The 16,023-nt window shown below is 41.5% G+C and overlaps 1 protein-coding gene across 1 annotated transcript in view; it reads left to right on the plus strand.

Moving 5' to 3' along the window:
- The window catches only part of wtip (WT1 interacting protein), a 38,629-nt gene that overhangs the window by 2,644 nt on the left and 19,962 nt on the right, over window positions 1-16,023 (plus strand). Inside the window, exon 2 of the mRNA XM_055011858.1 lies at window positions 9,898-9,999. Within this exon, the coding sequence (XP_054867833.1) occupies window positions 9,898-9,999 (102 nt within the window). The remainder of the gene's footprint in view (window positions 1-9,897; window positions 10,000-16,023) is intronic.

Below are 16,023 nucleotides of genomic sequence, written 5' to 3' on the forward strand. Positions count from 1 at the left end.
TTGTTTTAGTTTCTTCATCTGGATACAAATTTTTCTCCTTGGCAACAACTGAGCAGTAATGTTTTCTGATAGTAATAACTATTATTTGTAATTTTCATTGTGTTACAACGCAGACAACTTCATACTGACAGTGCATTTCAGAGAGCTAGGTGACACAGTGTTTTTCTGTGCAGGCAGGTTTATTTATAGGTTTATCATCTCGTCAAGGTCTGTTTGCAACCTGCTAATGCTGCATCACTACCAGCAGGTACCTCTCTGGCAGATAAGAGTGGCTTTGCGGGGCAATAGTAATTTCTGTCTTGGCAGAGCTAACATTTGCAGAGCTCGGCACGTCGCTGAATGGAACCTTCTGTTCTGCCAGAGCAGACACTCTTCGGTCATTCAGAGCAGTGTGGTCTGGGTTTGTTGGAAATGCAGCACAGATTGTGGTCAAGCGCGCTGTGAGGAACGGGAGCGTCCCAAACTGAAAATGTTTGCCTTCACACTGAATATCCCTTGCTATTTATGGTTTTTGAGATATTTTTTTAACCTGATATTATGGTTTGGACATTTTTGCGTTGTGAGACTTTGCCACTAAAACGTTTGGTTCACCAGCCACAGAGAGCTTGATTAGGAAGCTGCTGTCTGCCTTTTGAATTAGCAGCCAGACAAATGGCTGCAGCCACAGAACAGTGGCTTGTTTTATAGCCAGTGCACTTGCTCAGAGTGAGGCTGAGACAGCTGTTGATTTGTTCCAGAGGAGCAGGTGAAAGAGGAAGGATGGTGGACAGCATCGAGAAGACGGAGAGGAGGCTGAGCAGGAGAGATAATGCAGAAATAGATAGGGATGGAGAAAGAAAGGAAAGGGAGGGAGAGAGAAGAATGCAGTCGGACGCTCCTCACACCGAGCCCAATAGTGACAGCTCTGTTTCCGTAGCGACAGTGGAGAAATTGATCGCCGGGGCTTTTTTTTGGGGGGGCCCAGAAATTCCTGCCAGTGTCCCACACTGGCCGCTCTGCGCTGCCGGCCGGCCCTTGTGTGGCCTCTGTTTGTTGTGGTGGCAAAGGAGCTGTGAATCAACAGCTGGCCCGATACAGGCTCGCAATTGAAGCAGCAGAGTGAGGCCCACCCCACCCCCTCACCTCCTCTCCCCTCCTCCACCCCCACCCCGCCCTGACTCCCCCCGCGAAGCCCTTCATTAACCAGCCGGTGGGGAGTCGGGCAACACCAGACACTTGGCACACGGTCTTGGCTGGCGGGCCAGACATAGTTGGTGGGGGTCAAGTCTGATCACCTGCCCAGAATTATAATGGCAGTAGTCATGCACATGCCTGACACACACATGCTGACTTGTGGACAACAGCACATTGTGTGTTTGCTGTACAACACTCTCCCTTCGACTCTGTATATATGGTGCAGAACACTGCAGCTGACATAAGATTAGATGTACATGTTCTTTAAGACCCATTGTAAGTTTCGGGCCTACGCTGTCCCCTGATGTGTGAAATACTCTAATCTGTCTTTAAGTGATGGCCACCATCCAGACATTTCCTACTGTTGCATATCGCAGATGTGTCAAGTGTTAAACTGTTAAAGCAAATCCAACTGCAGGACCAAAATACGGTAATTATGGCTACTCTAAGCTAGGACATCCATAATGCATCTGGGCAGTCAGGCTTAAAGTTCCCATATTGTACCCTGGAGAGATACGTCTGCATCTCGTATCTCTCCAGAAGGTGTATTTAAATGTTTCTGCTCCTGATACAGCAGTGACTGTTGATTCTACCATGTGTTTTATACCTCTGGTTCAGCCCTGTTCTAAACAGGCTGCTCAGTGATTGCAACTTTAAATGCTGTTTGGCAGCTGTGAACAACTTTTTTCTTTGTGCATCTCCTAGCACTGCAAAAATTATTAAATTACTGGCCAAATATTGAATTATTTCCCAACTATTTTGAGAATTGATTAATCAATTTGAGTATTTTTACAGAAAGAAAAGCATGAATCCTGTGATTCTTTTGATTATGTCGTGGACAAAACAGAACAGTTGAATACGACAACTCAGACTTTTGCCAACACTGATTGACATTTGTACCATTTCCTGACATTATGTAGACTAGACAGGTTGACTAGTTGGGAAAGTAACCAACAGATTAATTGATACTGGAAGTATCCATTATTTGTGGTCTAGTTTCTACAGCAAATGTTAGATTGTATCAATCGGGGGGATGCAGCAGGAGGGATGATCTGCTGTATTAATGGCAGCAGGATAAAATAACCATACAACAGTATACTGTCCAACTTCCTCTTGTGATACAATATCGATACACTGGCAACAATTTTGCTATTTTTATTAAAACATGCTGGGACTTTAAACAGACCCCTATGACCAGTTTGACTTAGAATCACTACTTCATACATACTTGTGATGGTGCTTATCAAGTGAATGATGGTAAAGTGAAGTAACTGACTGTTAATTAAGTCAGGTGAAGCAAAAGAAACTCACAGGATGAATAAATAAGTACTTAATTCATCTTTGTTGCCGTTTCAAAGGTAATTTTTTTGTCTTCAGTTGCTCAGCATGAATCATTGGTGATTGCCTCCCAAAGAACTGAATATCTCAGAGTTGCTGTATTATGTATGATGCCGTTGTTATTGTGGACAGAGTTCCCACCTCTGTGATGCTCTGTGTATTGACAAAGACATGAATGACAGTGTGAGACAAATAGTGTCTGTGATGAGCTATTAAGTTACGCGTAAATATGGTGTGTAAACAGCCCAGCCATTGTCTTTACCTTATGTATATGTGCTGATTTTTTTTTTTTCCCATTTTGACGTTACACTTATAAAATCACCCGCAGCTTGGAAATGAATCTAAAGTGACTGTTGTTAACTTGTAGCCTCAGTGGGCTTTGTTTCAGTCATTATTTCGTACTCGTCCCGCTGACTGACAACAGAAAGAGAAAAATGTCTCCATTGGGAATTCGGCTGTGTTAAAATCCAGTATATGTGAGCACAGAGAGCAGGAGAGAAGTAGACATCAGGAAACATAGACAGTGGCTGTGTTTAAGTTCCGCTTAAGTATGACAGGAAACATGAAAAGCAACAGTAACCCTCTCGGTCCTTGTTCTTTGGTTTTAAATTGCTCTTACACTCATATCCTGTGCTTTTCTCATGGCTGAAACACGTTAGAGTTCGCAGAAGATGCTCTAGAGAGGAAATAAACCTGGTGGGTTGTGAGGCAGCTGCTGAAATTGGACTGGCTAACCTTGAAAAAGCAGGCAGTGAGGGGAAGGAGTATAAAAATGTAAACATATTGACATTGAAACCAAATAGAATTCTTACTGTCTTCTAAAACCAGGAGGCTATTAAGTTGTGGGTGCATTAAAGGAATGCTATTTGTGAATTTAACCATGTAGTTTGTACATCAAACAAAACACAATCGAAATATATCTTCCTAATGTGGGACCTATAAACTCGAAATCTGAGATGTTCCACTATGAACAAGCTTCTGATTGCTTTGTTTATTTCCAGTCTCCACCAGGGTGCATGTGTTGTGTTACTGTATACCGTCCATCCTCTGTCCTTTACCATTTTATTTTTTAGAGTAGGTGTGAATAAGAATTTCTTGCACTTTATACTGCAAGAATTCTGAACCTGCTTCTTGTGCAGCAACTGAATCACTCCTTTATGATGTGCAGAGATTTTAAAGTATTTGGCAGCAATACGGGAGGTTTCACAAATTAAGATTTTGTCTCTGCTCATGCTTCAGTTTTTTCCTCCGTTGGTTCAACTGAGATTTTTTCTGAGAAGCCGCATATCTGTTCAGAGATTGGATTGATATTGTGCTTCAAGAAAGTCAAAGTCGCACCGAGTGGTCGTTAAAGTTTCATGAATCGGGCTGTGCAGGCCTTCTTACAACTCACAGCACGTTCACTGTTGTTTTCAATGATGATGGAGACATAAAGTCAGGTGTGATTATAAAATACTCTGAAATACATTCACATATTCTAATCATATTACATAAATAACATGATTTGTCACTATTGCATCAGAATAATTGGGCAGATTTTCTTCTTGATCTTCCACATTCGATTACAGTGATTTTTTAATTTTTTATTTTTTTTTTTTTAAATCCTTCTCGTTAAATTAAAGCTCATATTGAGCCTTCAGCAGGACTGCAATCTAAAACCTGAACATAACAGCTTGATCTCGGAAACAGTGTTAAATGTCCAGAGGTGCAAGAATGCATGTACATGAAGTGATGGTTTTATTTTTAACCCCAGCGAACATGTTGCATCCTGTCCTTGCCAAATGGACATGTTATGAAACGGGCACGAGAGAGTCGGCATCCTGTTTTAAATGAGTGCTTCACAGTTTTCCCTGCTGTCCTGTAAAATAATAACCACATCCTCCTCACTCATGAGACCCTGTAGGTTTTGCAGCATATGTGGAAGTCCTGGCAAATCACACAAGCTGACATGTGAAATCTCGAGAATCTTTCCAACACGCGGTCTACAAGTAGCTTCAGCATAGCGGAAACCAGAAGGGAATAAAGTAATGAAGGTAAATCAATGTTGCAGCATGAATAAATCATAGGTTTTCAGTTTGGCTGTTGGGTGAAGAGAGTCAGAGCCAAAGGGCCAAGGCAGTAATTGCGCATCCATAGATTGATTCTGTGGGAAAATAAATAAAAGTAAGATCTGAGAGAGACAGAGGAAAAGATGATGTTCAGATAATACAACCTGAAACCAGTTATAAAACAGCCACTCTTGTTATCATGAAGCTGGATAATTGTGCATAAAAATAGATGCAGATGCAGACATGAGGCCTAGGAGGTAAAAAAAAAAACACAGCCGTGCTGTCTGGGTACACACTTGCCTCTCCAGCGGGTCCATTATTAGACCTTGGATGTTTCACTGAACATACATACACCACTGCCATGTCTTTATCATTGTACCAGTCCACTAGCTGAGTAATGCAGAGAATCGGTGAGTTTGCTTATTGGCATTCGTACAGATGTGTAGTGAGTCAGCTTTGCCGCGTAGCTTCATGTGAAACCTTTTTCTTTTTTAGTCGAGGCAACATAATGGGCTGAGTGTGGTGACAGGTGGCAGGAAAACAATACTGGCAGCAGAGAAATCAATATACAGAGACTACCATTTACATCACATTGTAACATGAGTGAGGATGAGTCACCAAAAATCAATAGATTTAAGGCTGACTTATCTTCAGTTACACGTTTCATGTTGATGCAGGTCCTCGTAGTGTAATAGAAAGGGGCAACACTGTATTTACTCCACTCATATACAATTACCACTGACATTCCTGTCTGTGAAGTACTCCGACAACAAAAGGTGCCTGTCTATGTTATTTGAACAGAAGATGCTCAGAGGCCTGAATCATGACAGAAACCTGGATTGTTTTGGTTTATCTGCCTTACAAGGTTGCATCTGGTTCTGAAACTCAACTGATCACCTGCTTTAAAGGTCGCGTAGCGTGACACACTCCGTAAAGTAGCCACCTACTACTACCATGACCAAACTGAAGGTGGTTTTGCCGTGCCTGATTTCTGTTGCATTTTAATGAGTGGCAGTTGAGAATTTTTAGAACAAGTTTCATAATATCAGCATCACTGACTCATTGTGGTCAGGCTGTTATTTACTCTTTAATACGCAGTTTTGATTAGGCAGAAGTAGAAATGTCAGTTCTTTCTGGAGTTGTTTGGATCTCACTCTCTTCTGGTGCTAATGATAAAGATACTTATTGTGTTTCAAGGTTCTCCCAGTTGTCTCTTATTCATAGAGCCTCAGGGTGTGTGTCCATCGTGTTTTTCTCTGCCATGGGCGCTTCTTTAAAACATGCCCTCCTACACTTTGGGATGTAGTTTCTGTGACAACAGTATCACCACTCTAACTGCTGTTTTATGGTGGATATGATTGTGACAGTGATGATACCAGCATCTTTCTGAGAAGTTCAGAAATTTTCAACTAGAAGAACTCCAAAGGTGATGCACTGAATAGTAGAGCTCCCTGAATGAAGGCCCTGGGTGCTTTCTGCTCATTTAGGGTTCAGAAAAAGATGCTATATGGACACATAGCCTTACAGTGGTGAAAGTGATGCTGGCTGAATTTTGGGGTGATTTTTTTCCCCATACCAATTCCTGAGACTAGCCACACAAGGTTGAGTAAACCTAATTTCAAGTTTGGACTACACAATGACAGGATAAGTATTGTTTGACCTGAAAGATGTAGGCTGTCCAGACCAAAAGTTTGCATTTGGCACATCACTTGATTAACAGCAACCAATGCAACATCCAAAAACACTAACATTTCAGATTTACTTTTAATCTCCTCTATCTAAAATAGCAAAGTGAATGATACAGTGCAGTATAGAGGCTGTCACATAATCATCATTGGATGGATCCACCCGAGACAGCCAGTCTCATACACACAGCTCCAGGTGCTGTTTGTTTGCATTCTAGCCTCTGGTAGTTGGGACTCACCGCCATCCCTCCACATGGTGAGCTGTGGTTGGTCGGTGACCAGTCGAAACCAGCCAAGTCACGACAGGAATCGATAGTCATCTAATCTGACTTGGGAACCAGACAAAATGTTGTTTAGTCTAAACCTGGCATAACCAACCATAACTGTAGGTGGGTTTTACAAAAGTGGAGGATTGAATGTGGGAAGGTGACGGTTGAAGTTTGATCATTACAGTGGCAAAAATCAACAAAGTAAAAAATGATTTCTTTAGATGTGTTTGTCTGGCATTCTATCACGTAGCTTTATAGGAGATATGTGATGGTACAAGCATGGAGGGTGTCACACACATTGGAGACTTGTGTTTTGGCAAAATTGTTTAACCAGCTAATATCATTGAAAGTTTACACATTCAGTCTTATCGGCCATTTGGTCCTGTTAGTGCAGTCACGAGTTCAGGTTACACCAGGAAATGCCAATATTTGACTTTGATTCGAATGAATTAATTTGCACAAGCAACACCTCAGCTTTCACAGGAAGACTTGTAACCTCTGTGGGGTTTTATTCTATGCGCTTACCCTTTATCTGTTTTTACAATGTCACAGATTACAGTGGAGGTGCTATGAAGAATTCCCACAGATAGCCAGGGGATTCTGCAATTCTGTCTCTGAAAATGTATTCATGCACTGAATTTGTCCTGAAATGAGTGTGTGTTTCAGAGATATGTAAATGATAATTCTTCTGTGGGAGAAGGGTGCTGGTGTGCAGCTCCCCTGATGGGATCTTGTGAGATCTTGTGTCCTGTTGCCACTGTGACCCTGGACTCACCCCATCCACGCTTTGACCCTGCACTCTCTGAGGAATGTGACCTCAGTGGAGGTTGTCTTCTGCCAGAGTTTGGAGAACGGTAGTCTGCTGCTGCTGTGTACTAATACTTTAAAGCTTGTTTCTTTACGAAAGGTCACAGTATGTTGGTTATCTACCTATGGAGAGCTGGGTTGGTCAGTGCATCGCTCACTATCAGTGGTGCAAAGTGCAGCAGCGTTGTGACTGTGAGGATTGGGGTTTGACTTTAGGGGACATCAGTCATCAGTCATTCGAATTATTCCTCTCAGGAAAACCTCTGTAAAGACACATTTTTAGTAACTACTTAATGCATTGACGGCTGATTTTTTTTTCGTGGGAGCTTCAAAGTTCATGAAATGTCAAAAGAAATTGAGCATACCTGTTTTAAAGTTCTATCGTTTTCATATTTTTTTGTTGTTGTTAAAAATTCATGCATTCTGCAGCAGTGCAGCCATTGCATCCTCCACAGTCCCCTGTATAGATAGTGTTACAGCTATAGCTCCTTTACAATATTTATACAGAATTTTTTATGGCCTGACATACAGTCGTACCCTTTCTCAAAAATAAAACTACATGATGTGGTAGCACAGGCTGGAATACCTGTGTGGTCCACTTAATAGTTATAGGCCATGTTTACACCACGTATTGATTTGCACAAATGATGCTGAAGTACCGTAATTTCCGGACTGTAAGCCGCTACTTTTTTCACACGCTTTGAACCCTGCGGCTTAAACAACGACGTGGCTGTTTTATAGATTTTTACAGGCTAACAAGCTTCATGCCGCCAATACGTTTAGCCTCATCACATCAGACCAGTGAAATTACCGAACAGGTCACAGTGGACCAGTGAAACTGTTCTAATTAAATCAAATGCACTCACACCAAATTCTTCAGATCAGTCATTCTGTGCTTCATGCACACACCCTCATCATGGAAAACACACGAAGAAATGCATATAATGCAGCTTTTAAGTTAAAGGCAATCGATCTGGCTGTCGAAGAAGGAAATGGAGCTGCTGCACGTAAGCTTGGCATCAATGAATCGATGGTGAGACGTTGGACTCGGCAGCGTGAAGAACTGACTCAATGCAAAAAGACGACAATGACTGCAGTGTTACTGCCATGTTACAGGCACTGTTCGGAAAAGAAGCATTTATATAATCAAAAGTAAAAAAAAAATCTTTCTGTAAATATCTCATGTTACAACGTGGACACCTGTGGCTTATAGACAAATGCGGCCTATATATGTACACTTTTTTTTTTCTTTTTAAGTTTATTGGGTATGGCTTATATCCAGGTGCGCTCAGTAGTCCGAACATTACAGTAAAACTAAATACATCTATTGTGCTGTAATTGTATCTGCCTTGCTCATAAAGTAAGCACAAGAGCCAGCCTGGTGTTACTGCAGCCATATGCTGCTTTCTCATCATCACAGCTCTTCCTGTCAGTGTATCGCCTCCTTCACTTCTAACAGCTTCTCTCTTTTGTGTATTGCAGTAATTTCAGCATAAGTGACTGTTGTTCAAAGTTAATGGCGCCAGCTTCGGTATGATCTGCTCTGTTTCAGTTACTATTGTTGCAAGCACACAAAGAAGGCGTAGGCTCTGCGTAGATTCAACGCACAAGCTAAAGGACACAAAAGGTTGTGTCATTGCTGGTGTTTTACAGAAATGTGGTGTTTACTGGGCACTTTTTATTGGTTAATACTCTAAAACCTTGATCGGGATGTGCAGCCAGAGTTTGGTGTCATAACCCGAGTATTTAAATAATCTAGATCTCGTCCCTGGATACAGAAAAAATGAGAGGAATCAGCACTTTCATGAGCTTTAAAGCTTTCAAGCGTGTGAGTTTGATTAAATAAAATGTCCCAGCAATGACAAAAGTGTCCTTAATGGTCAGTTAAGGGGTCCAGAACTTGCCCTCTGGTAAAACAACACAACACTGGCCTTGTATCCTCAGTTTAGTTTTCCTTAGTAACCAAGAAAAGCACAAGAACACAGAGTCTGTTTCCAGCCTGAACTTCCTGACAATTCCCTCACATCCACTGCAGTTCCGGCCATTGCATTTTAATGTGATCGTCGGCTCCTGAAGAAGTCTGCCTTCAAACAGTGTGATGTAATGCACAGAAATGACGGAAGCTCGACTTGGAATAGGGATCATTTCAGGAAATATTGCTTCTGGATTAATATTCAACATGGTGAAATTTGCTGTCTATTTCCAGCTGAGCGCACAGCTGTACATCCGTAATAATCTGTTTAATTCTTGAATGACTGATCTCTGAAGTCCATTGTGATCCTGCGCTTCAAAGGCAAGCAAAAGCTGCAGAAGGAGCAGTGTGATGTTTGCAGCAGGTTCATAATTTTCCTATTTAATTGATTTGCATAATTGAAAGAACGCACACGCAAATTGACAGCCTCCTGTTGTGTAACACGAAATGTGGCAGGAGGTGCACTGCTGCACGTGCACTGATCGTTGCTCGTGGCATGTGACCAAATGATGTCGTCATTGAATAGTACAATCACTCTGCTGCTGCATACAAAGTGTTTTGCTCTGCATTGTGACATCAATAAGCTGATCCAGTGTCTCCAACAGGTATCTGTGTCAAATGTGGGAAGGGTGTGTACGGTGCCAGCCAGGCCTGCCAGGCCATGGGGAACCTGTACCACACAAACTGCTTCACCTGCTGCTCCTGTGGTGAGTAAAACTGTCGGTTAAGTGAAATGTTAGTGACAGCCATCTGCTCTGTGGATGTAGCCATAACCCACCTGAGATGAGGGTAGCAGCTCTGTATGTTGGAGCCTTTGCTTTTTCTGTTGCACCATTTCTGTAGTGATGTTCCAGGTAGCAGATCTGTAACATCCCCTACACTACATGACTGGGTACTCAGAGGTTGCTCTAGCTTCTGCTTTATGACCAGAAATACTGTGTACATTGTTGACAGCTTGTCATAACACCTCAACAATTAGCTTCTTGTTAGCACATTACATGCACCTTATAGATCATCTATTTTCAGCCCAATAACCAAACCAATACTTATATTTCTTCATTTTAGCATTTAGTTTGACATCATGTTGGCAGATTTCTGCATTAGAGGATTTGATATTTTGCTCTAACCAATAAATAGTGAGTGGATGTTACTAGGCCACACCAGTGGCTCATACCAATCTTACTCTGTGGGCCTTCCCTTCAAACGGCATTTGCATCCAGAACTCCTTTAATCATAAATATCAATTTGTGCTTTCCACATCTGTGTGTCTACACGGGTTCATGAGAAGTAAATTTTATCATTGGCCCAAAATCCATGATGGTCCATATGAGCCCTCTGCAGACGTCCGTGTTCAGGCCAACATTTGTGACTATGCCAGGAAAAAACCTTTATGATTCATCATTAAAACAGTTGGACGGCAAACGTTTGAGGTGCTTTGATTTGTACAAGCGGTGGCCAAACACAGTGGAAAGTTCCAGTTTCTCCACACAGCAACTGCTATTCTTCCCACTGTGTTTAGGAGGAAGATCTAACAAACTACGGCTGTTCCACAGCGCTGGCCTCACATCAGGAAGAATCAGTGACATAATGATACAGCCCAATATGCAAAGAGCTGTTATATCCTGTAAAATACCACAACCAGCCTTTCAGAAACATCTACACGAACCCCATGTGTTTTTCTATGTTGAGTGTTAAGGCACTCTATAGTCGGTTATGTATACTTAAATATGAATGGAAATATTTGCATGTTTACTGTCCGCATTTAAAGTCTGCATCGGTCAGTATAAATTGGCCTTTATCGCCCCGATCATCAGTAAATACTGATGCAATATGAAAAAAGTTCATATTAATGAATTTTGTCAGTCATTTTATTATTTATTATCCCACCTACACTACCGTTCAATAGTTTGGGGTCACTTAAAAATGTCCTTATTTTTGAAAGAAAAGTGGGTTTTTTTTGTTTTTTTTAAATGAAGATAACATTAAATTAATCAGAAATACAGTCTAGACATTGTTAATGTGGTAAATGACTATTCTAGCTAGAAACTGCTGATTTTTAATAGAATCTCTACATAGGGGTACAGAGGAACATTTCCAAGAACAGCATGAATTTATAAAACCACTGCCACAGCAGTTTAAATCCTGACTTAGACATGCTGTAAATTGTAAAAGGTGTATCTAATAAATGATAAGAATGGGTTTATTTCAGTCGAACTAGAGCGGGCATGACTGAGTCACATAGTATACATTGATCAGTGGGCATAAACAATCCCTGATGGCTTCAATCTGCTGGAATTAAATCAAACTGAGTTGCAGCGTTACTGTTTTTATTCAGTAGCCACACTTAGTATATCCTAAACTGCAGCAACTGAGATTTGTTAACTGCATTTTCTAAAACTGCAATCTGTATCTGTTCATTCTTAGCCATTCCTGTTTACCCACGGATGTGCAGACAGCTGTTACTTGATTACTCTAAAAAAAACACAATGCTCCTCAGGCAAGTTCTGGAGTTACAAAGGCTCTTATTTCTTCTGATTTCCAAAGTAAATTTATTGATGTTTATTTGTCATGGATGCCAGACATCATCACGTCCTTGGACAGTGTAAGTTGTACTGCATCTAAAAATATGTGTATCATGTCTCCGTGTTGAGATTTGACAGGGATATGATTCAGAGCAGCAGGATTTTTGACACAAATTGCAGCAGTCAGGCGCAAAGAGCTTTGAAGTAGCTTATTTGCTTCCATGAGCTCTGTGTCACTGAAACTGGTTGAGCTCCAAGCTTCTGACTGTGCTGATAAGCCGACCAAAACATCAGGCCAAAATACAGTAACTTAGATGATGCCGTTAGACGACCGGCGTGCATCTGTCAATCCCTTTAAGCTCACACCATAAAGACGTCTGGTGTGAATGAAGCTGCAGGTTTGAATGCTGTGAGAAGTTAGCATTCATTGAAAGGACTGTTTAACCCTCGTGTCGTCCTGCAGGTCAAAATTGACCCGTTTTAAAGTTTGAAAATGTGGAAAAAAATATATATTTTCACAGTGAAACTTCTGATGTGCCCATTTTCAAGATTTTTGGGAAATCTTTGAACATTTTTTGGTGGAAATAAAGAAATGTTTAAAATGTTTCTTAAAAACATTCACAAAAAAATCAAATATTAGAAGTTTTACTGATATATATGGAATCACTTTAGATATTTTTAGGATTTTTTTGGAAGTTTTTTACTAATTTTTTGAAAATATTTACAGGAATATTCTTGCCAAATTTGGGGGATTTTTTTTAAAAAATACAACTTTTAAGGGAAACGTTTAAGGAATTATTGGAATTTTCTTCCTGAAGGTTTTGCAAATTTTCAGACATTTGGGGAATTTTTGTGCTGAATTTTTGGACTTTATTTCAGACAAGGAAACGATATTTTTTGGTGCCCGTAAACAAAGACAACAGGAGGGTTAAGAGTTGTTTTAGGAAGCCTGTACATCTGTGCTTATCAGCCTTATGGTGGCTGTTCTTCTCTCACTATGTTGTTTGGCTTGAACCCAGGAAAATGTCGCGTCCGTTCTCAGTGTCACCCTCAAAGCTCTGGTTGGTCGATTGTTTCTCCACTCTGGGAAAAACGGGCGTCATCGAGCACAACAACAGCATACATTTGAGAAACTGGAAAAATATATGCTTGTTTGTTGGTTTGCCAGACTTTGCGCTCTTCAGACGATTGAAGAACCCCGAGCCTGATGTCTCAGATGTGTTTATGCTCGCGGGCAGCATCAGTCGTGCTCTGAGCTTCAGCCACTGCTGCCTCTGCTTGCTGTTAGAGGTGGTGTTACAGCCAGGATCAAAACAAGACAAAAAAATCTCCTCATTCTGCTCAGTAGAATAACAGGGCAGCTCAGAGCCGCAGGAACAAGCTAATAATGCAACAAAGAAATAAAATGCTGACATTATTTGCTCTGGAAGTCAGTAATTAAATCTGTTCTCCAGCTCAAAGTACAGTATAGATTGCGTGTCCGTGTGTGTCTGTGTGTGATTTTGGACGTCCCTGTCACCCGACTCCGGCCCTCCTCTCCCGTTTCCCGGGGAAACAAGAGGAAGATGTCGGGAGCGGAGCTTTTTAGCTGGGATCCATTCATATGTGCACTATACATGGATACTGATCCTCCACCTCGGCCCCTCTGGCTCTGGAAGAACTGCCTATAATTTACATGTAACCAAAGCCACATACTTTCCGATTTATTGTGTGTCAGAAGAAAGAGGGTCCAGATGCTGAGTGTCTAGTTGCTGAAGTTGTGGAGTTTTGCTGTGGAAAAGTAGCCTCCGGAATGGTTAAGAACTGTTTTAATAGTGCTGATAATATTTTTCGAGTTCTTTTAGAAGTCAGCTTTCATTGCCAAAACAAAGGAAGATGCTATTTGGCTTTTCAAACAGATGTATTTGTGAGACAACCAGGTTATTTCCTCTGAGGACTAAAAATACTCTGAAAGAATGCCTGGATTACTTATGGGGACGGTGTAGTTACATCATATATCAGCTATGTGAAACATAATTGCCTTTAGACAGAAAACATGGACAGGTCCTGAGAGACTTATTGTTGCAGAAATCGTGTCCACGACTAGTTAACAAGTCATGTTGTGTGCTCTGCGTAGGCTGCCGCTCATAGCTTCTCGGGCCGCCTTGCCTCTCGAGATGGTTTATTGGTAACGTAAACTCGGGGATGTATCATTTGACCTCGTGTGAATGGGAATGTTTTCTTTTAAGCAGTGTTTTGAAGGCCCTCTGAGAAGTTTAGTTTCAAAGTGCCTGCACTTGTCATAACACAATCCAGTGATTTATCAGGAGCTGTGTTTTTATGTCCGATGTTTGTTTCTTTTTCCCTCTTTCTTTCTGTTTTTTTTTTTTGTTTTGTTTTTTCATGCCCCTGAGTAGGGTCCTCCTGGAGTCTGGAGCTCCAGAGTGAGGCCGAGTTTGCTGAGACATTGCTCGCTGGTAGCCTTGGGCTTTGTTTAACCATGCATAATTGAACCCTCCTCTTGGCTTACTCCCATGGTTGCACCCTTTTTTCATGAAATGGCCAAGAATGCAGCCCCCTCACCCACCACCACCACCACCACCACCACTTCAGCCAGCCTTCCCTGGAGGACCTCAATCAGACAGTCACAAAGTGTACCAGACCTGCTTATCAGAGGGGGCAGGCCTGGCATGGACGCGCATTAAATGGCACGCGAAGTGAATGCATAGTTGTGCAGGCGCATGCACACACAAGAGGACATGTTTTTAGTATTCTTGGAAGAGTTCAGTCCAGATTTTGTCTTTTAACAGTTGCATTAAACATGTGTTCTTGTGCAGTTGTCAGATTTTTTGAACACCTAAATAAGTGCACCTGTTGAAGTGTGCGTAGTCTTGCGGAGTGCCATGAACCAAGATGTGTCTGTCGTCGGCAGCTGAAATTGTAGTTACCGCTGAATTTATTTCCCCACATAAACATACTCACAGCACATAGCCGGAGTGATTGTATGTTCCTGTGACTTCAAAGCAGGGTGTTGATGAAAATAAGCGAGCCTACTCCAGATGAAACAAAAACAAACACACAGTTTCAGACTGGATGAGCAGACTGTCAACCGCAAGGCTAATGACTCATTTCTGTGTTATAGTCGCTCAAACCTCGGAGAGCAACGGAGAGAGCTCAGGGGCTTGAATTTCTCAAATCATTCATCGCCACCAGTTGCACCTGCCAGGCAGTGGAAATCAGAAAGCTCACACATGGGGAGTACTCGGTTGTTTGTGTTTTGCTTCTGGAGTCATGCAGTATGTTGGAGATACGTGGATTAAGGTGATCTCTGACTGCAGAGGTTGTCGTATAAACCCCATTAGGATTTTGATTTATTTGAGCATCCAGGCATATGGGCCTTCCAAGCCATTAAAAGTCTAAACTACAACATATAGACAGTGCAGTGTAGATATCCAGCTCTTAAAACCAGTAGCTGGTTGCATACCTGCAGTTAACAGGTGTTCTCATTGACAGGTGGTCAGTGAGCTGACGGCTACCAGACTATAGCAGCATTGTTTGTTTGTTTTTTTGACACACTTTAACCTTTCCGGTTTCTTGGGCTTTTATTCAAGTTCCTTCTCTTAATATAATGAACAACAGACAGAGTGGATCCTGTGAAACATGTTGTAACTAGAATCTCTGTAGAAACATGACCCCCAATTTGAGCTGCAGTTACAAATTACTTTTTGATGACTTTTGATAATTTTTTTTAGAGTCAGGTCGAGTCTATTCAATAAGATTTCAAACATCTTGCTAACAACAAGTCAAGAAATTCCAAAACGGTTATTAGACTGCTCCCTACCTTCTACTGTTACTGTTACTGTTACTGCGTGGGCCGGAGTCAACCACAAGTTGTTGGCATGGAAAAGTTGACAGCAGGTGGTTTTTTTTTTGTTGTTGTTTTTTTTTTACAGCTCCGTTTTCGTGCCGACACGTGGCACAAGACATGATGTTGTTAGAGCAGACATCACCTGCCGCCGGCGGCATGTCTGAGCTGTATTTTAATATTTTAGCTGGTGTACATTTTCACATTCTCATTGCGTCCCTCATTCATATTCCTCAGTATTAGTTTAGTCTTTGGAAATCTCATCCTGCAGTCTTAGCTGCATTACTGACAGTACACATTAATGGAAACATGATAAGTTTAATAGAGTATGAATGGTTGTCTTATAAATATTCATAAAGAGGTTT

The sequence above is a fragment of the Amphiprion ocellaris genome, chromosome 1 (genome assembly GCF_022539595.1).
Source record: "Amphiprion ocellaris isolate individual 3 ecotype Okinawa chromosome 1, ASM2253959v1, whole genome shotgun sequence".
NCBI classification, from domain to species: domain Eukaryota; kingdom Metazoa; phylum Chordata; class Actinopteri; family Pomacentridae; genus Amphiprion; species Amphiprion ocellaris.